This window comes from Cuculus canorus, chromosome 1 (assembly GCF_017976375.1).
Source record: "Cuculus canorus isolate bCucCan1 chromosome 1, bCucCan1.pri, whole genome shotgun sequence".
Lineage (NCBI taxonomy): Eukaryota > Metazoa > Chordata > Aves > Cuculiformes > Cuculidae > Cuculus > Cuculus canorus.
This window is the reverse complement of record NC_071401.1, coordinates 31,958,619-31,979,418: the sequence shown is the minus strand read 5'-3', so window position 1 is coordinate 31,979,418 and position 20,800 is coordinate 31,958,619. Positions and strand designations below refer to the sequence as shown.

At 37.5% G+C, this 20,800-nt stretch overlaps 1 protein-coding gene across 8 annotated transcripts in view; it reads left to right on the top strand.

The window, feature by feature from the left end:
• Positions 1 to 19,178, top strand: part of DNAJC15 (DnaJ heat shock protein family (Hsp40) member C15) — a 29,829-nt gene extending 10,651 nt beyond the window's left edge. For 7 of the 8 annotated variants that reach the window (XM_054077784.1, XM_054077824.1, XM_054077833.1 and 4 more), the window contains 3 exons: positions 6,154 to 6,230; positions 10,612 to 10,682; positions 13,785 to 19,178. In XM_054077784.1, coding sequence (XP_053933759.1) covers positions 6,154 to 6,230; positions 10,612 to 10,682; positions 13,785 to 13,855 — 219 coding nt within the window. In that variant the 3' untranslated portion in view covers positions 13,856 to 19,178. The remainder of the gene's footprint in view (positions 1 to 6,153; positions 6,231 to 10,611; positions 10,683 to 13,784) is intronic. The other variant, XM_054077778.1, reaches the window with a different exon arrangement.
• The last annotated feature ends 1,622 nt before the right edge of the window (positions 19,179 to 20,800 follow it).

Sequence of the window (20,800 nt, the reverse complement as noted above, 5' to 3'; positions counted from 1 at the left end):
AGTCTGCACCCTGCCTCCCCAGCAGTTTTACTCTAGCATTTCTTCATCTACCCATTTGTAGATATAGGCTAGAGGATCTAAATTCAGACACGCTCACATGAAAAAGCAGGCAGGGACTGTTTTTAACACGTTGAAATATGACTTGCTACTGCGCAGAGAGGTGTCTGTTCCTAGGAAACTGTACCCCTCAATACTGGCATACTGGCTGAGCCAAGCTCATTACAGACATATCTCATTTTTACCACAGTAACTTTTAGAGTCCTGCAGAATTCATGAACAACCATAAAGAGCAACTCTGAAGCTTCTGTATTCTCAATGTTCCTAGTCCCTGGAGCTGCGTCCTCTGTCTGCTTTCACATCCTGCCTTACAGCTCAGAGTTGTGTGCGAATCTCCATTAAAGTACCTCTCTTCTCTTATTCTATTTCTGCATTTGAAAATACAGGTTTTCAGTGTAACATGAGATCTGCTGAATACAGTAAAAACTCTCTCTTCTGCTTTGCCATTAACAGTACGTATTTGCCAGCTTTACATTTGTAAGGGTAATGATAATATTTTTCTTCAGCAATCATAGTGCAAATTGAAGACCCTTGTATAACCCCCAGTGAAGACTATTCTTTGCTACTCTACAGCTACTACTTTCTTCGATTTCATTTTTTCCAAGTATTTTTTCTTCTCCCCTTAACCATTAATTCTTTCCTATTTATAGTTTTTCTTTAAAGCGCCAGAGAAAACATTAGGTACAAAGATACCATGTAACTGCATGTTGTCCAGACTTCTTATTTTAGTGGCTTTACATCAATTTGTTTGGGAAATTTGAAGTTGCTGTGTATAATCTGTGGATACACTTTGAGCGCATTTCTTTATGCATATTGCCCTCTAAACTGTGCTGACAAAGGAAATCAAGCAGTTAGTACTTCTAGCTATGCTTACTGGGAAGAGCATCTCATGACACTTAGTGTTCTTTTGCTGGTTTCCTGTGGTGTTTGGAGGTGCCTAATTTCATCACTGTAATTTTTGGTGCTCATTCTAGCTTTCCAGAATCAAACCATGTCCCTATTGCCTCCTTTTTTTTGAGCAACTGTGAAGCAGCTGCCTATTTAAAAGCTACCTTATACTCTCTGTAAGCCCCTACTCATCTTTCCTCTGTTTGCAATTTTCGCCTCGCCTGTTTTCAATAGAAATCACTATTCGTGTTGGTTGCAGTCATGCAAGGTAATCCAGATGCTGTTTATCCTTTCTTTCTGCTCACTAATAAATGACTTGGGTAAGGTCAAGTTGAGCAATTATGAAGCAATCGTTTAAAATGCCTGCTTGCTGTATTTTGAGTATTGGACACTTTCTGTTTACTTGTCTGCATGAATGAGATGCACAGTCAACAGCTGCACTCATCTTTTAGTCAAAAATAGTAAGTAAAGGCAGGTAGATGAGTTATGTTTTATTCTGAATTTCTACCTGTCATTTAACTTTTAACTTACTGCATTTCAATATGTGTCCTTAAATATGAAATGTAAATGCTGTTATAATTTAGTCCTTAAGTTTTCTTTTTTTTTTCAGTGAAGAAAGACCTAAGAGGAAACATTGTCTTTTGCCCTCTATGGCAAATCATAATGCCTGTTTCCAGAGAAATGCTTTTTTAGTTTGAGCCTAGTTTTGTTACTGGTGTCACAAATGCCAGTGAACGCTGCTTTATTTCTGTGTGAGGTGACAAGAGTCTGTTGCCAGTAGAAGGTACATAGCACTTAGTAGTCATTTGGCTTTTCTTCTTCAGACAGACAGTATTTCTAACGATAACATTCATTAAAATGTGAAATAAAAAAAGGAAGTATTTCAGTAGCATTCATTACTTTTCTTTGTTGAATCAGTGATATTGAAGGTTGAAAAACAGATAGAAGATAGTGAAGCTAGAAACATCAATTCTAGGCAAAATGAACTGTCAAGTACTCAGATCATACAATCCTGAAACTCCTGTGTTCCAGAAAAAAAGTGTCTTCTATAGGACTTCATTGGAGATTTTTGCACTATTTCCCTTATTAGGTCTGTTTCTGCTCAGACTCAGAAAGTTCTGAATTGAGAGGTAAGGGTAGCAATCATCTTTCTTGTCCTTTATTGAAAACGAAACTTTTAGAGAATAATGCAATTTGCGGTCCATTTTGTAAACTTCTTTCTAACTGGAGTTAAGGAAGTTGAAGTTTTGATCTTAGCAAATTGCAGGTTGTATTACAACGCAACTTGTAAATAGCTTATTATTGTATTTCTTTTTCCTTCCAGTATAGTGTGTGTGTATATATATATATATATTTGTTTTGCTTTCAGTGTCTGTTACCTTTTCTTTGGAGGACTGATGAGTCAGTGGAACAACACTTAGTGTTTTCAGAAAAATTCAGTACTTGTATAGTATGATATGTGGTCTCAGTTATGGGGTTTTGGATATCTCTTTACCTGGCTTGGAAACGATCATTATGCTTTCCCTGTGCTGTGCCAAGAAAAGTATCTTGAAGATGTCATGGTCAAAATGGATTGGATTTTCTTAGCTGACTGCTTTTGTGAAAATTTGCAAGAGTGAATAGACATTTGCAGAGCAAATAGAGCTTTTTTCTCTTCTCCCCCAATAGTATTTCTTCAGGAAGCAGAATTTGCTTACCTAAATTGCTGAACAGTAAGAAGATGCAAGAAAATTTAGTAAATTAAATGGTAGCCCCTCCCCCTGCCCCAAATAGCATGAAAAAACATGCTCATTTCAATGATTTTTTTTTCCCGGTGTAGAATTTGTTTGCGATAGACAGGGTTAATGAATAATCAAGTGTCTAGAACTGCCTGTTCGTCAAGGAATTCTCGTAACAGGAAGAATATCCGAGCATTGTTTCATTTCATTGCAGCCATTACTTAGAATTTATGACTATATTAAAAAAAATGCTTTAATTTGAATTGTGTGCAAAGATTTTTCATTAGAGAACTAGAAATTTGCCAAGATGTTTCCTGAAATGAAGACTTGATATTTTGTCCCCTTATTCTAATCAATGGGAAAAGTGGCTTTTGTGTCTAATTTTCTTTTGCTTTAAATTTTGTTTCAGATCAAAATCTTATTTTAAGAATTGATTATTCTTGCCTTGTGCTATACTTCTGAAAAGGAAATGTTTTTTACTTGATCAATTCAACAAACTGGTTTTGCTTATGTGCCAAAGTACACAGACAACAGCATTTCTTTTTTTCACGGTTGGAATTGAACCGAATCGAGGCTTCCTGAGGTTAGAACAGCGTCAAAGAAGTAGGCTTTAAAAACATGAAAAAGTATTTCTGAATTTAAGCCTATAGCCATCCCTCTCTATTCTCTTTTCTCAAATGGCAATTTAGATTAAATCTACCAAGAACAGAGATGAGCTGAATTAGAGATAATTCAAATATTGCTCTTCTCTGCATGAATAGTGAACCAGTGTTCTCTTGTATTAGAGTTGGATGCCAGGGTTGAAGGGCAGAGAAGAATTAACCTTTTCAGAAATCCACCTAAGCTGCTTTGTAAGAAACCTTGGAAAATCTTTCACAGGATATTCAAGGGTGCTTTTCTCTCCTGGCTGTAGAAATTTTTTGGCATCACTGGAAATTTCTGTGTAGTTCTGCCTCCTTAATGGTGTTGCCTAGTGTCCATTAAACCATTAGCATCATTTCCTCTTAGAGGACTGGAGAAGCCCTTTGTATTCCCTTATTGGTACGCACTCTAACCTCTAGTATCAGCGTGCACTTCGAGAGACCTATTTTCTGTTGCCTTGTAGCTATAGCAGCGGTTTCTCAACAGACTTTTGTTGTAGGCACGACACGTCCATAGTTGTTTTAGCTTTGATACCTGTAGTGTTACAGTGGTGGTTATTTTGTGGGTGGTTTAGGGTGAGAAAAAGAAAGATAAAATTACTTTCAGATCATAGCAGCACAACAAAACTCTTTTCTGTGGCTGTGTGTGGCTTCACAATAGCAATAGGCGAAGTATTTCAGAAACGGTTTTGGGTGAATGTTGCTCCTACACTCCATTAAAGGCTTTGCTTAGCTATTGGAGACAGAGCTCTTTAAACACTTTAATGCCTTTGAAATTACAGAAGAGAGAGTTTGTGTAAACATAAGGCAAAATTCTCAGTGTATATGAATGAATATATTTAGTGAGAAAAGTGTTTTATTAAGGGCGGGGCATATTTTTACTTGAGGGTAAAAGTGGCCCAGTTTAGCCTCCCCCACCACTGGCAGCTAAACAGTGGGCACTAGTTCTTTCCCCTTCTTCCCCCTTGCCCCCAGCTGGAAATCAAGAAAGGAAAAGAAGACCCAAAGATTGAAATATAAATATTTTTAATGAAACAATGAAACTAATACTACTACTAATAATAATATACAAGATATACTTTATAAATATGTTTAGCCCAGTCACAGAACAGGCACTACAAGCAGTGGTCGCCCAATGGCATGCACTGGCAGCCTCTAACGTCGTAGCCATCATGCAGAAATCATGAAAATCAGAACTGGACTTGGAGCAGCAGCTGGACTTGAAACAGGACAGTGAGCAGGTTCTTGAGGGATGGCAGCCATGAGAAAAAGGCGTGTACTGAGGAAGATTCTTGTTTATATATGAAGCATGACGTTTATGGTATGAAGTACTTTCTTTGGTCAGTTTGGGTCAGCTGTCGAAGATCTGCTCCTTGCAGCATTATGCGCTTGGGTACTTTGAAACTGCAAAAATCCTTGGGTTCCACGGAATCAACAACCCATGGCTAATCACAAAACTAAACCAGAATATCTTACCACTTTTATTCCCACACTAAACTTAATGCTTAAGGTACTGAAAAGTGCAGCTACTTAGAAATGTAACTTTCTGAGAAGAAAAACTGATTTTATGCCAGCTGAAACCAGGACAAAACCCGGTACTTAAAAATGATCTCAGCTCTTAGGCCAGACTTCCCTTTGATAGCAACAAAAGTAGTGTGTTTTTTCCCCAACTGATTGGGTTTGCATTGAGGAAAAAAACTTCAGTGTTGTTGAGCAATTTCTGTGTGCCAGTTCCCAAAGGCAGGCTGGCTTGGAGCTATATTTGCTGCCCCTGAGACTTGTGCAGCTTAGACTATTATTTGTGTAGTGATGGGCTAGTCCCTAATTCTTCTTTGAGGAGATCACTGCTAACTATCAGGGGTTGTTCAGTAATTTTTTTTTTTTTAATTTAAAATGCATTTATGGTTGACAAATACCCTTTCAACCAATTCCTTGTGACAGTTAATTGTAATGATTTACTCTCATCTCCATCTCCTTCTTTTTAATCTTTTCTCGCTCATGTTCTTTCTCCCCTTCTTAAATCAGTGACTAAAGTCTCACATGCCAGTGAGTTTAACAAAACTAACCCCAGGTCCTATATCTAATCTTCATCAGTCATTGGTGTCTAGGCAATGAAGTAAAGGCAAAAGTTGGTTAGGATTTCCCCTGTCTGCTACATCCCAGTGTTCTTCGGCTCAGTGATTTACTGAAACAGAGGTTGTGGCTTTACACTGAGCCTTTCTTTTTATTTCTTCTTCTTTTGTTTTTAAGGATTCCTTCAAAGAAGTCTTGGTATATTTTTTTGAAGGAACATTCCTTCATGTGAAAAGACATACTGACTCTTCACCAATATATTTATCTGTTCTTATCCTATTATTATTCTTCTTTACTTACTTCCTTTGTAGAAATACCTGGATTTCAGAGTAATTGTGCATAATTCCTTGGATGCCAAAATATTGTGACTTTTGCCATTTTCCATTGAGATGGTACAAAAACTATTCTGAACAAGTTTCTCCCTTTCCCTGCCCTGCTCTCCCCACTGGTACACTCACTGTACCCCTCTATGCTAGCATGTACTTTGATTCTGGACTCTTTTTGCCTGAAGGCAGGATTTTAATGGTTGTAGCTGTTCATATTTCTTATTAGCAGTAGAAGACTGTAAAAACATAGTTATTTTTAAGTTGGTTTTTTGTACATATTAACACTCAGGAGATGTCCTTTCATATTTTCTGGTTTGTAGTCATTCCGTGCCTTCAAAATAAATTATAGATGAATGTAATGCTCTGAATAAGGTCATATAAATGTGATTTAGGTCCTGGCACCTTGTACATGAAACTAATTATTGCTTGTTTTCTCTTTCTTCTTTTTAGAGTCTTTCATTGTACTATAAAGGAGGATTTGAGCAGAAAATGAGTAGGCGAGAAGCCAGTCTTATTTTAGGTGTAAGGTAGGTGTGTTGCATTGATATATTTTTGCTGGGGAAGTACTGGATGAAGAAAATGCATGTTGTGAGGACACAGAATGCCCTTGCCAAAATTGTAACTTTTTTTAAGAGACTTCTAATGACTTATAAACCATTCTAATATTCTGCCTAAGCTAAAAAGCAAACAATAAAATGCTAATAAAACATGCAACTTGTGTTTGGTCTGAAGGCATGGTAACATATTGCAGTGGAGAAATGGTGCTCTAGAAAGAATAGCACATACTGTCCTAATTAGTGTGATCACATGCCTGGTTTCAAAAAAATCCCCTTGAGATAAGTAATATATATTACATTAATAAATGAGGAAACCAAATCGATTTTGATCATTTTTCTCAGGAGTCAATAACATTATTTTTTGCTTTCTCCACTCTGATTTGTTGGATTTAAAAAGATGTGGCATATTCCGAACAAAAGTACTTGGAGAGACTTGCCATTTAGATTTAAAATAGGAATGGAAAATATTTTCCAGATGGAATAGTCAATGTTTTTTTCAAGTGGATTTTTTCAAAACATTTGGATGGCTGATGGTAGGACACACCTTAGTGTTTTCTGTAGAGCAGGCAGTAACTCTGAGGGCTTTCCAGATCAGCCCTTAGATAGTAGATTTCTTATTTGTGGTTTAGATCACTTCTGAATTTTAGGATCAAAACCCAAATAAAGATTAGATGGTTTTAATTATCCTCACTAGAAATTATTTCAGATGGTGAAAAGTGGGACTTAAAATCTCATTCAATGTGCTAATTGTGTTTACTTCTAACATAATGGGAATTATGCAGATTTAGCATTTCTTTTAAAAAACTGTAAAGTAAAACATTCCATTTATTTGAAATATTTCATGCTTGCACACTGAAGCACTGAAGAAGAATAGGAATGCTCTTCAAAAGCATTTTCTTTGGCCTTTAAGTTTGATAATATGTTAACATTTTCACTTTATAAGGGCAGATTCAGTGATAGTCCAGAGCAGCACATGGCACCACGTTAAAAGTGTGTTTACAGTGGCAGTGCTTAGCCTGAACACTGATGATGTACAAGCTGAAGTATCCGAGTCTTTGCACTGAGTCTTGCAAATATCAAAACTTAATCAGATTGGAGGAAAGTTCTTAATCTTTAAAGGATTGAGCCTTTTATTGTGTAGAGGCATGGTTAACAACTTTATAGGAAATTTCACATTGTTTAAACACCCTTTTCTAGATCAGTTTTAACTCATTGCTTACTGTATTATGTATATAAAAATACCACCAAAAAAAAGGCAAGTGAGTTTTGAAGTGTTACAGAAAATGCCAGGGTGTGCATAAATTCACAAACTAGATCTGTCTAGGCCCTGATCTTATTATTGTAACACTTGTCTTCTGTGTCATCGCTTCCAAGTCATATTAAATTCTGAGGCAAAGACTTCCTTCGTTATTTCAAGTGCTGAGTGTGCATGGGCAATATAAGTAGTAAATACAAGCTGTGATAAGGGTGAACATTTAATGGTAGCTTTTACATTTCAAGTATATTGGCCCTTTGTACTTTCCAAATGTTATTCTCTTATGATGTCTTGTAACATTGCAGGGCTTTTGGTAGAAACATACATGTGCATTATGTAACTATGTAAAAGATATCCAAAGCTACAAAACATACTGCATTGGAAATATTGACTAATTTTAAATTTTATTGTTCTTGTATGAGTTGTAGTGAAGCACCACTGATTACTGAAATTCAGTATAAACACAGCAATAGTATTAACAACTATGTACTCTGTAGAAGAAACTGCTGATGGGCAAGATGGTAGAATATCTGAGGTGACATGGAAAGTGAAAATATTAGGACCATTTTCCAACTACTAAACAAAATAAATGCTAGCAAAATGTGGTTGTACTGAGTATAGAGGTTTACAGCTATCAAATCCATAACACTAAACTTCTGAATTTAGAAAACATGCCTGAAAAAGCATAAGTTAAAATTCTAGATAAAGACGACTAAAATTTTCTGTATTGTAGCATTTCCTCCATAAAAAAGGTACATACTGATTCTTTCCATGGGAAATATTTAATTGTTTGTTAATATATGAAATATATATATATATATGAATTACTTAACAATGTTTAAGTTATTATTCTTAAAACAAATGACATAGCAACAATTAGGCTATTATATTAAAAAACAGTACAAGCACAATTATTTATTTTTTGGTTTGGGGTTTTGTTTGTTTTTAATTTCTTTTACTTTATTTTTAAACACAGCTAACTGCACAGGGGTATCGTGATCATAAGGTGACTCATGATCATGGTCAAATTGGGAGGACCTCAGGAGTTCTCTAGTTTTACCTGCTGTGGGCCACCAGATGGGTCAGAGCAGGTTGCTCAGGACTTTATCCAGGGGGTCTTGAAGACTCCTAAGGGTGGAGAATGCACCACCTCTCTGGACAACCTGTGTCACTGCTGGAATGCCTTCGGGGCAAAACAATGTTATGCCCAGCCTGCACCTCCCTTTTCAATTTTTGCCCATTTTTCTCTCATTGTCTCACCATGCATGATTGTGAACAACCTAAACTCCTTCTCTTTATGACCTCCCTCTAGATATTGGGAGGCTGCTGTGAAGTCCCTGAGCGGCCCACACTTAACAAGCCCTGCTCCCTGACAGTAGAGAGGAATAGCTGTTTCTGTTGACCTAGTGACCATGCTTCTGTTCATACTGCGTGGGAGGCTGTTGTCCTCCACTGCCAGGGGACACTGCTGGCTCTTGTTCTTGCTGTGCCCCAAGTCCCTTTCAGCAGATCTGCTCTCCAGCCTGTAGTTCTGCAAGGGGCTCTTCCTTCCCAAATGCTGGGCTCTGCATCTGTCCTTCTTGAACTTCATGAAGAGTTCCTCTTAGCCTATTCCTGCAGCCTCTCCAGGTTTGCCTTAACATCAGCCCTGACCTCCAGCATACTTACTGTTTCCAACAAGGTGATAGATGTTTCAGTCAGAGGAAAGTCAGTGGTGTTAGAAGGCAATGTGATGTTGTTGTAACACACGAGGCTGTACCAGTTCAGCAAAAACACAGTTTTGACTTTGTAAAGACGTTTTTGTTCATGATTAAGAGTCTTTAGAGACCAATCTGACTGTGGGATAGGCAATATCTCATAAACTAAGCAAGTTTGATGTAAAACTCCCGTTTTCACAGCTGCTTCTTGGAGCAGAACTACATGATATTCTAAGAAGTAAGTGCAGCTTTTGCACACACACTTTGGCCATTTGAATTTCAAAATGTGGTATGTCAGCTGGTCTTTTTATTATTAAACAACAGCTTTATGAATCAAAAAATAGATTATTTTTTTGGCCATCATTACTTTTTTTGTATTTACATAGATCAAGGCCTTTTACCCTCTATTTAATTTTTACTTTCTGAGCTACTTTCTGTTCCATTTAAGTGTTCTGTTCTTATGCAATTCTATGGACTATTTTTGCAACATACCCTAATTTCTCTATGACAGAATAATAATTAGAGCTTGTTTACCTCGGGAATGTAGTTAGGCTGATACCTTGCATTCAAACTGTATCTACAAAAAGATTAATTAATTGATTCATCACTGATTAAGAAGTCACCTGAAGTGGAAAACACTGCTTCATTTCTGCATGCTAACAAATTATGAAAAACTAAACCATTCAAACTGCCCTTTGCATACGATAGCCTTACTGTGTTGGCATACTGCATCCATAAGTGGTTATTTGTCTGGCAAGGTACATTTAATTTAGGGGAAGTACATATTTTATGCATCTTTCATTGAAGGAAACAACATTATGTAGCACTTATAAATCAGTGTGTCCCTGAATGTAATGCATTGAACAGCTTTGCAAAAATAACAAATAGAGGGTTTTTTTTTCAGACCCCAGCAGAAAGAATAATTATTTATAACAGCTATAAAAATATTTACAGTAGAACAAAATGTGATAATATTAAATATTTGTTGTTTTGTCACTACTCATGTAAATACTTATTTTCTAGAAGGAAAAAGAATGTATTTTCTGTATTTAATAATAAAAATAACCAGCTAGATACACCCTAGAGCTGCTGGGTGTTTTCCTTTTTTTTTTTTCCCCTAGATTTTTTTATTTTAAATGAGTGGATGTATTGAGTTCTAAAAAATCCTGAAAGATATTTGTATGTGCTTTCTAAATTCACAGGCTTTTTAAAAATGTCCTTCTCGATATGTCTTAGAGGCCTTTGTTGTTGTTCCTTCCGGAGAGATGCAGTTTTATGTTTTGTCCACAAGATGGTGAAAATCTCAAGTTTTAATTTTTTTTTTAAGCATGTATAAACTGTTAATTTATAGCCTGAGTGCAGTGGCATTTATGGTAAGCACTTCAATTTATTTTTGCAGTCCATCTGCTGGCAAGGCCAAAATCAGAACAGCCCATAGAAAAATCATGATTTTGAATCATCCTGATAAAGGTAAATATTTCTTTCTTTTCTTAACCAGAGCTGGAAAGGAAGAGGCTTAAATGAGATCCTTTAAGTCTACTGATTATATAGATAAGCACACTGAATGCAAATTTATGTTGTTTATTTACAGACTTGAGCTTCTATGAGTCTTCTTTCAGATAAACTAAGCTTTACTCTTCTTTCTTTCAGGTTGTTTTCTAGATTTGTGCTGCTTCAGTTAAAATTATGAGCTCAGGGACCAGCATTCCACACTTATTTTTAAGAAAAAAAATTATTAAAAAATAAGAAGAAATTAGCTGCAACATTTTTTTGTTAAACTGATATTCCTGTTTTGAACTGAGAGGGACCAGTCACATGTATGAAAGTAATTTTCTGTGGTGAAATGTTCTGCAGTCACTAAGTACATCCTTGATGAATTTCAGACTTCCTGGAATTCACTTGGAAAAAATGTAAAGTTGGGCACTGCTGCTTTACTAGCCAGGTTTTTAATGTAAATTTATCTTACAGAAAGGCTATTATTATAACTTTTAACTACAGCTGGTTGAGGAAGAAAGCCCATATGTTCATTGCTGTTTCTACTTTACAATAACAGATGGTAAAGAGTTGCACTGTATTGCGGAAGTCAAAAGGGGAAATCAGGAGGTTTTTATATCTTTTTGACAGAATTACAGGGCTCCCTGCCAGCAGCCCATTTTAAGAAAATGAAAAAATAGCTGTGACCACTGGCCATGGGAAGTGTTTAGTGGATGCTTTGCTTTGCTGTCTTCACCCTTCAGTTTAATTCTAAAACTGTCCTGCTTATGCAATTTCACGCTTCCATTTTTTACATTTTTTTATAATATATAAGCTGCACAGGCATATAAAAGAAATTATCTTCTGTGTTTCCAATATATTATGATGCTAAGAGGCCTCTTAACCACTAGAGTACCTATTAGGTCAACATTTTTTGATAATGAACTTCTAGGTTTATTGTAGCAGCACTTAGAGACATGAGCCAGAAGTGTGAATCTCCTTGTGGAGGTTGAGTAGGCCTAAATAGGCAGTTCCTCTTACGAAGATGGTACATTTTAATGACCCGCAATTACAGCTGTAATGCACCTGCAGCTGGGCATAGTGTAGGTTTGGATGGATGTAGTGAGTCCTCCTTTGTGCTGTTAATATGGAGCATTTTCTCAGTAGGAACACCAGTTGAAGGGATTTGTGCTTCTGTGCTGCCCCTGCAGCTCTGGCATGGCTGTAGGAAAAAGTCTTGTGTAATGTCTTCAGCTGCAGAGCCAAGGCCTGGAGTAATCTTGAACATGTGGCATCACAGGGAGACTTGTTTGCTTGTGAGTGTAGCTTGATTTTTCCTGGCTGTGAGTAGCACAGATGTGCTTTTAAAAATAATGTTCAACATTAGAATGCTATTTTAAAATAAAATTTTGCCAAATGGAATTGATAGGAGAAAAGAAAATTATAACAGATTTTAGAAGTTACATGTATTATCTGAGATCCCAAACACTGAAGAGAGAATTGTTGGAAATAAATAAATAAACATAGAGAAGTTTGCATTATAACATCCCCAGTGAGTACTACTAAAATGGTTGCTTATTAACCTTAACATAGTTCTCTTTTAAGTGTTTTTATGTTGATACATTGTATGTTAATTTATCAGTTACTGATTTTTATGAAAGAATATTTTCTCACAGAAAAAGAGGAAGAGAGAAGTCTTTTCAACTTGCTCTAATTACAAACAAACACTTAGGCAATCATGAGACTGAATTTTCTCTCATTGAAGGGCTACAAAATTAATATGGCACTTAAGAATATAAATGTAGTGAAAATACTTCCAGCAGATTTGAATTTACTTTAAGATCCTACATTCTAGACATGTAAAAAATCAAAGTATATTTAAAAATTAGTTGAGATACATTGTTTACTGCCCTTTTTAATCTTTACTGTTCTTTTATCTTCTTGTCTGCTTTTTGAAAGAAGAAATGCTCAATGTAGTAAATCCTGTTCCTGTATTAAAAGCAAATTGGTTTAGAAAAAGAAAAAAAACCTCGATTTTCCAGTTGCCAGTTCTTTGCCTTTCTCTTGCCCCACCTCACTTTCCTTCTGTGTCTTACCTAATAAGGCTCCATTGTAACAACCCAAAACATGAACAAGAGTTGTTTTATTATGCAATGAATTTACTTTATAAGGATTTGGATTCCCGCAGGAATGTTCTGTAGAATTCTTTAGGCAAGCCTTGCCACTTGTATCTACAACTAGTTCTGCGTGCTTCTTCTATCATTATCTTTTCTGATTAATTGAATCAAATGAATGAAACGATGAATGAAAAATTAGAATTGAACAGATGTGTGCCTTGGAAAGGGCTATTCAGTGCACAGTACTACTGGAATCATATTTTCCTGTAAAAGTACAGATGTGTTGTAGTAAGGGGTAAGTTATTGATACAGAGCTTATAATGTTGTTTTGCTGTCTGTAGGCAGATGGTTGGCACTCAAGGGGAGTGTGAAAAAAAACAAACACAAAAAGTCTGCTGAACTGTAATCGGATTGTTAGATGGAGCGTAAAGCAATGACAGTGTTCACGACTAGAAGTTAGAAGGTGTACCATGTTTAAATAACTTTAGTGTGATGGTTTCTGGCTGGTAATTTCGGGCATCCAGCACAGGAGAGACGTGGTGTGTATATGTGCATGTGCACACGCTTAATGATTCTTTGTCAAAATTATTTATGAAATTTTACCTCTTAGCTTTTGGGGTGGATGGAAATAATAGCTGTTAGCTTTGGATGAATGTTTTAGACTGCTGACCTTGCATACATTTGCAGCAACATTGCACTGCAAGTCTAAATCACACTGATGTAAAATGATTTCCGATTTCAGTCTTCTCTCTGAGACAAATTGTTCAGCATCACTCTTCAGTGGCTTCAGTTCTGATTACAAATTTTCTTATCAGTTCTCATGTTTCCTTATCAATTAGTTTACTTCAGTTGTATGAAACAACTGCCTTTTTTAGGAAGGCAGAGATAGTAAAAATGAGTACTAAGGAGATGCTGCAACTGAAGTAGTTCGGTACTTAATACTGGTGTGTAAATGGTATCTCTTTCCTCTTTTTCTTCTTAGGTGGTTCACCATACTTAGCAACAAAAATAAATGAAGCAAAAGACGTGTTGGAATCCACGACCAAAAGTTGAAATCCGAAGCCTTCAGTCAAAAGAGATTCAGCAGATATATTGGGCAACGGCTTTCATATCTACTTCTACATTAATTGTTCCTATTTATTGTCCTAAGTAAAAGTTTTAAGATTATTTAAAAGCATTCTGAAATCTTTTACAGTTATGTAAATTTATATACAGTTATGCTCCTGCAAGAAGCACGGTGTTGGACGCTGTGATCCTTACAGGTCCCTTCTAACTTGAGATATTCTATGACTCTGTGTGTCAGCTTTGGTGTATTTTTACTGAATTACAATCCATTACAAGCTTTGAAAATGTTCTCCTGCTGTCTGTGTTTTTCCCCAGAAGTAGTTGCTTCCTTCGTTAAACTTCTGGAGCTTTTTCAAATTTAAAAAATGGTCTTAAATGCCAGAAAATCCGTGACAATGTATTAAGTCACAGGAATATGGCAGATCCCGTACAGGAAGTTTCCAGCGTCATCTTGCACTTGAATCTGTTCATTTGTGCAGTAGTAGGGTTTTGTTCATGAGGGCAGTTTGAGAGGAGCAACTCAGAACAAAATAACTAATAGAACTACAGACCACAGTTTCCATGAGCTGTATCTGTAAGGCGTGGAGATACGAAGGAAGAGTCTTGGTTTTGGTTAGTTCTTTTGCATAATAAAAAATCTCTGTAATTGCCAAATAATTATTTGGACATGCTTTTACTTCACGTCTTAGAGTGTGTTCACTTTGTAGCAGTTGTGGTGGTGTTTTCATGGCAGTGGCAGGGAAGAGGTAGGTCCGCTTGGCGTGGATAGATTATATAGGCTGCAGTTGTCCTAGGTCAGTCCAGCCACATCAACTTGATGTAGGACTGATACAGCAAGGAACGAACCGTGGCTTTGCTTATGCCTCTGGATGGACTTACTGGGTTAGTTCTCCAGTAATTACCACGCTTCTGCATTATGCTTGGTTTCCCTACGTGTTATATACACACCTCCTTAGGTAGCACTCTAGCAGCCTAGTGCTGTCTTTGGGGAATAGTAAAGCTATGGATCTCTGACTCAAAAGAGAACACTTTATAATTGACAGCTTAGAATAGGTGCTTTTTGGGGCACCTGGCTACTGCAAATTCCTACCTGTAAGTTGACTGCAGATTAATTAATTCTCTTACAAGAAGGATAATGAAATGAGACAGCCTAGTGGATACATTGCAAGACTGAAAAACCTCCTGGTATCCATTCAAACTCATATCATTTGAGGTACAACCAACAACTCGCTGGTGCTACAAATGTAAAATTTAGTTATGCTATTTTCTAGGTTATTTAGCCAGAGGACAGTGGCTAAGAGCAGTTAAATAATTAATCCAAGTTCACATTATCCACCAGAACATAGGTGTCCAGATTACATGTATTTTCCCTTGAAAAGAAGAAATAATTTTATTTAATTTTTTTATCAGGCTCCTCCTACTTTGTCACAATTCCCCTTTCGATAAAAGTATGTGGAAAAAGAGCCTAAATTGACCCTGAAAGAGCATATTGACTTTAGGTAATTTAGAGATTTCTTGACAATTAGAGTGGTGGGACATATGACACAACTGGACTGGATAGTGAACTTTATTCCTCTGCAGTAGTCTTAGCTGATTTTTGTATAAGCAGTAGACACCAATTAATGCACATTTGAAGTTAGTTATTCCTTTAGCTGGTTTATCAGTATGTCTTAGCAAAAAAGAAAAATTCATTAAAGATTTCATTTTTGGAAGAGAGAAGTGAGATGATGGGGTTGTACCTCATTTTCTTAAACAATGTCTGATAAGTGATCTGAGTCATTGTTCGAAAGTGAAGCTGATGTGTACGGTAGATAGCAAAAGCATTTTCTGCAGTGATTTTGAACTATCTGGTTTTGTCATATGATTGCCGTTCTCTTTCTGAGTGAAATGATGTATAAAGAGCTATTCTAAAGTATCAGTTGAAACAATTGCATTGAAGATCACTACTTGTTCTGTTCTTAAAAATTAACTTCCCATGTCTTCACAAGAAGTATGGCGTTTATTTTTGTGAGATTATGGTGTTGATAATATTCTACCTGATCTATTTATATCTGATTATTTTGGATAAAACACTTTTTATTTTTTTTCTGGCTTTTAGTATGAGAGAGATTGTCTTTCTTGATAGAAAGAAATAAAACCAAGTTCCAGTCTGCTTTCTCCCTCTTTTCAGAACAGACTACTGACCAAATACTGAACAAATTTGACAAATTAACAAATTAGAAAATTCAACAAATAGAATGTGGCCAGTCATATCTCTGGAAAATGCTGTAAAATGAGTGAAGCTCATGAATGAAAGCATTATTGTTGTATGTTTGGTGCCATAACATCACACATATAATAGCATGAGTACATATCCGTGGAAGCAACTAATTTTTATTGTCTCTTCACTAGTGAAGCTTGCTTTACCTTCTAATTTATGTTTGGAAGGATGAAGATAGGTCAGTGAAAGGAAGAATGTAGTCAAGCAAATCGTGTAAATACAGCTCCATTTGTTGTTGCTGATAGTCAGGGTTGCAGGGTAAGCGATGTCTTTGGAGACTGCCTTGCAGAAGAGCACCTAGTTTTGTGCTAACTGGACTAGGAAGAACAGGATACTGCTTTTTTAATAGCATAGCCTGTTAATTTAACCTTAGAAATATTCAGTCTCTTGAGACTTTCTCCTTTACTTGTCAGATGCAGAAGATTTTTTTTGTATAAGAAAATTGCACAGAGGTTGATTTCTTCTGGTGCAGTTTCTGTCCATCCATAACAGAAGCAACAAGCAATCTCATTTGTGTGTGTGCTTTAATGTTTGGAAAGTGTTCATCTGTAACTTATTGGCTCAGAAATTCCCAGTAGTTTTCTACCTGCATGATAACCAGTCCCAGGTATCCTCTATAACTTCAGAAGTCAGGGAGGACTGAGGGCATTCATTTGACATTGCTGTGGATGATTCCCTGTTTACTTAATGAGGCATGGCTTGCATGTCCGCTGAGTCTTTGCTCTTAGTCCGTGGGATTTTTCTCTGAAACTTCATTCTTTGCCCTTGCCACAACAGAATTAGGTATAGATCCACAGAAAGAGTTCATAAAATCTTGTCATCTGCCTGCATGAGTGTAAGGTACAATGCATTTGTTGACCTAAAATAGGAGTTGAGTAGAATTAAGACACATAAATACAAGGTTACATTTCACAAAAAGTTTTGCCTGATCCCCTATGTTATTTGGAAGGTAAAAATTTACTCTCCTGTGTGCTTAGATTTCTGCTTCTGTATAGGTGTAAAACTGCTTCCTTCTTGCCGGGTCTTTGTTTGGCTTAACACTTCTCGTCCTTAAATCATCAGATTAGGTTTCTGGTGTCTTAAGTTCCCTGAAAAGCCTGATCCAGTAGCTGTGGCTCTAGGGTGCTTCACCACCCTTGGTGTGAAGAGTCTTGTGTCTGTCCTGATACTCAAATGAGGCTTGTGATTCGTCTGGGCTGAGGAGATGATGGCACTTGCCTCGCTTCTTGCTGAAGTTGTGCTTCACTGCAGAATGGAAGGTTCACTAAGGACCAGACTATTGAGTTTGGTACCCACTTCTGGGTCAATTTAAAACATGAAATCGTGTCAAAACAACTTCAAGAAGTTCACCATCAAAAGTATTGCTAACTTCTTTAGGAGCATCACATTCCACCTGTTGGGTTTTTAAGACCCTAAAGGGCCTTTGCTTTAATTCATGCACTTCTATGAGCTTCTTCTGTCTGTCTGTCCTTGAGCAGGATGATAGACTGGCACTAAATGGCCAGCTACAGCTTCCAGAACTTTTTGGGTAAACAGTGATAAAATCAGCGTTTTCCTTGGGTCATCAATGACAGCTTTGGGCAGGTAGGTTGCTAAGGCATATTTGTGAATTGGTATTATCAGTGATTCCAACACAGTCTCAGGACTTTGGAGGTTTATCATTTCAATGCTTACTCCCAAGAAATAGAATGCGCGTGTGTGTGTTTGTGTATGTATAAGGACACAGAGTTTATACAGATACATGCTGATTTTCTGGATCCTGTGAGGAATTTTGCATCTGCACTGGTGTGTACTTTTAAAGTAACATTTTTCTTTAATTTTCTGAATCAAATTACTACAAAATATTTTCCTCTTTGTGGGTATATGCAGTTTTTGACATACCTCTCGTTCTTTTAAAGACAGAAAAAATAATGCCAAAGTAAATTACAGGTCTTGATTTAATTATTGTTGCCTTAATGGGAAACCAGTTAAAAAAGGGTGAACAACACACCACCCAAACATCTCCAACTCTTTACTGAGTTTCTTTATACCCAATTTTGCTCTGGTGTGATTACGTACAAAGTAGTTGTAAGTCTTAAAAAGAAATAGTGGCACTGTACTGCTGCAGTCATCAGACTGTGTTTGTACAAGGTATGTTTTTTACAAGTCCACGTCCCCAACTTTTTTGTAAATGAAAAGAATATAAGACTTTCTGGAATAAAAAACATGGTAGAGCATTGTTGCCCAAATAAAATTTTCTGTTTGCAAATGATTAAGATTTCTACTACATTTAAAACATGCTTTTTAATTTTACTTTCTCCTGTCTAAGTTTATTCATTTGCTCAAGGCACTGAGTAGGAGGGAGGGAATTTTAGATCATTATTTGTTGTCTTCCTGTCGGTGATCCATGAACCATGGGATGAGCAACTCCTCTCATGAATCACTTGAATTATCAGTCTGGATAGCAACACACCTACTTACTTTAATGTTAGGAAATCACCAGATCTATACTTAAAATGAGAAATATAATTTTGACAATGGCAGCATGATCCAATTAATATTCTTAAGATTTTTCAAGAGTTAGTAATGGTAAGCAGAATATTTGCTGTACAGCTTCATGTGACATTAGAGCACCCTTACTGTGCTACTACAGTTTCCATATTTATAAACTAACTTATTTAAGGAAAGGGTAATTAATCGGGGATCTTTTTTTAATGTAGTAGATATTGTTTCTAATAAACTCTAGTTTTAAATAGTGGCAAAGTTCTCCAAAATGGCTGTATGAATTAAAGGCTACATAAAGCGTAGTTCAGGATGTAGTGGTTTCTTCTGACTCTTGGAATTGATTTGGGCAACTTGGGTGTTTCTTACATCTGACAGGTGAGCAAACAGATGTGTTGCAAAGAGCGGCAGAAATACTGAACACTGCAGTGAATACAATATAATGAAAGAAACCTAAACAAAATTCTAGTGGACAGCTCCATGGATAAAACATTTTCCAGGTGACTGGGGGTTGTACTCTACCCAGAGGCTATTCTGTCCTGGAGCCTCTCCTATTTAATATTTTTGCTGGTGATCTGGAGAAGGAAACTCATCAAGTGCGGTCTTACCACTTTTGCAGATGCCACCAAATTGCAGGAACCAGTAAATATGCTGGAGGTCAGGGCTGATGTTCAGAGGAAGCTGGAGATGCGGCAGGAACAGGCTGACAGGAACCCTTCGTGAAGTTCAAGAAGGACAGATGCAGAGCCCAGCATCTGGGAAGGAAGCGCCCTTCGCAGGACTACAGGCTGGAGAGCAGCTCTGCTGAAAGGGACTTGGGGCACAGCAAGAACAAGAGCCAGCAGTGTCCCCTGGCAGTGGAGGACAGCAGCCTGCCAGGCAGTATGAACAGGAGCATGGTCACTAGGTATACAGGAGCTATTCCCCTCTACTAAGCCAACCACATCTGGCTGCTGCATCCAGTTTTGGGACTTCCATACAGGAAAGACATTGGCCAATCACAGCAGGTCCAGCAAAGGCCACCACGATGGTTGGGGGCTGGAGCAACTCTTCTGTGAGGTGAGGTGAAGGGAGCAGGGCTTGTTCAGCCTGGAGAAGTAAGATCTGCAGGGGGACTTCACAACAGCCTCCCAACATCTAGGGGAGGTCATAAAGAATATGATTTCGAGCTGTTCACAGTGAAGCATGGTGGGAGGGTGAGAGAAGATGAGCAAAAATTGAAAAGGGAGGTTCAGGCTGGGCATAACACCGGAAATGCAATCCAGCAGTGACACAGGTTGCCCAGAGAGGTTGTGCGTTTTCCATCCATGGGAGTCTTCAAGATGCCCTGGATAAAGTCCTGAGCAACCTGCTCTGACCCAACAGGTGGTCCTGCTTTGAGTATCAGATAGGACTAGGGACCTTTGAGGTCCCTCCCAAGCTGCATTGTGCTGTCCTGTGAGATCCAATGGGAAAATCAGATGCAGATATATAGTAGCAAAATAGTCATGTCAGGGAAGTATTCTGTAATAATTTCTGTAATTGAACTTCTCCTAAGTGGGTTTTGTTTGGTTGCTTTTTATAAAGTCCAAAGTACACCATTTGTGGCTTCCTCTGAACTTTGATGCATAGTTACGATAGTCTTGAATGTTGGAGACCTGCACAAATCAAAATATTGGTATTTTAATACCACTGCATAGTGGTGTCCTAGAGGCAACGCTCCAGAGGACTCGTGAGTCTAGTCTCGGTGTGACTGGTCAGGTCAGTCCTTTGTTCTTGATACCAGGTGGTGGGAAGATGCCCAGTCTCTGCTGGGCTGAAAGCAAAGCCTTGTAAAACTGCCAGTAGCCAAAATAGACAGAAATATCTTCTCAAATCATGAGCATCTAGTTAGTGGGTTCAGCAGCTGGACAGCCTGTAATTGTTTAGTGCTTCTCTCACCAGCTCAGTGGGAATTACTGTGGTAGGAACTGCTGTAGGGGACGAATTGATCAGCTAAGAGAGGCTTAAAGATCTGAGTGTTGAGGTTGCTGACAGCAGTTAAGGTCTCCTGAATTAAGTAGAGGGCTACAAGATTCCCAGTCAGATTTTCTTTACTCACTGCAGGGGAAGAAGCAATGGGGGTTCCCTTTTGAGAAAGGAGTCCTTTGCAATCTCTTATTTGTTGAGTATCTCCTGATCTTAGTGAATTATTTAACTACCAGCCCACATAG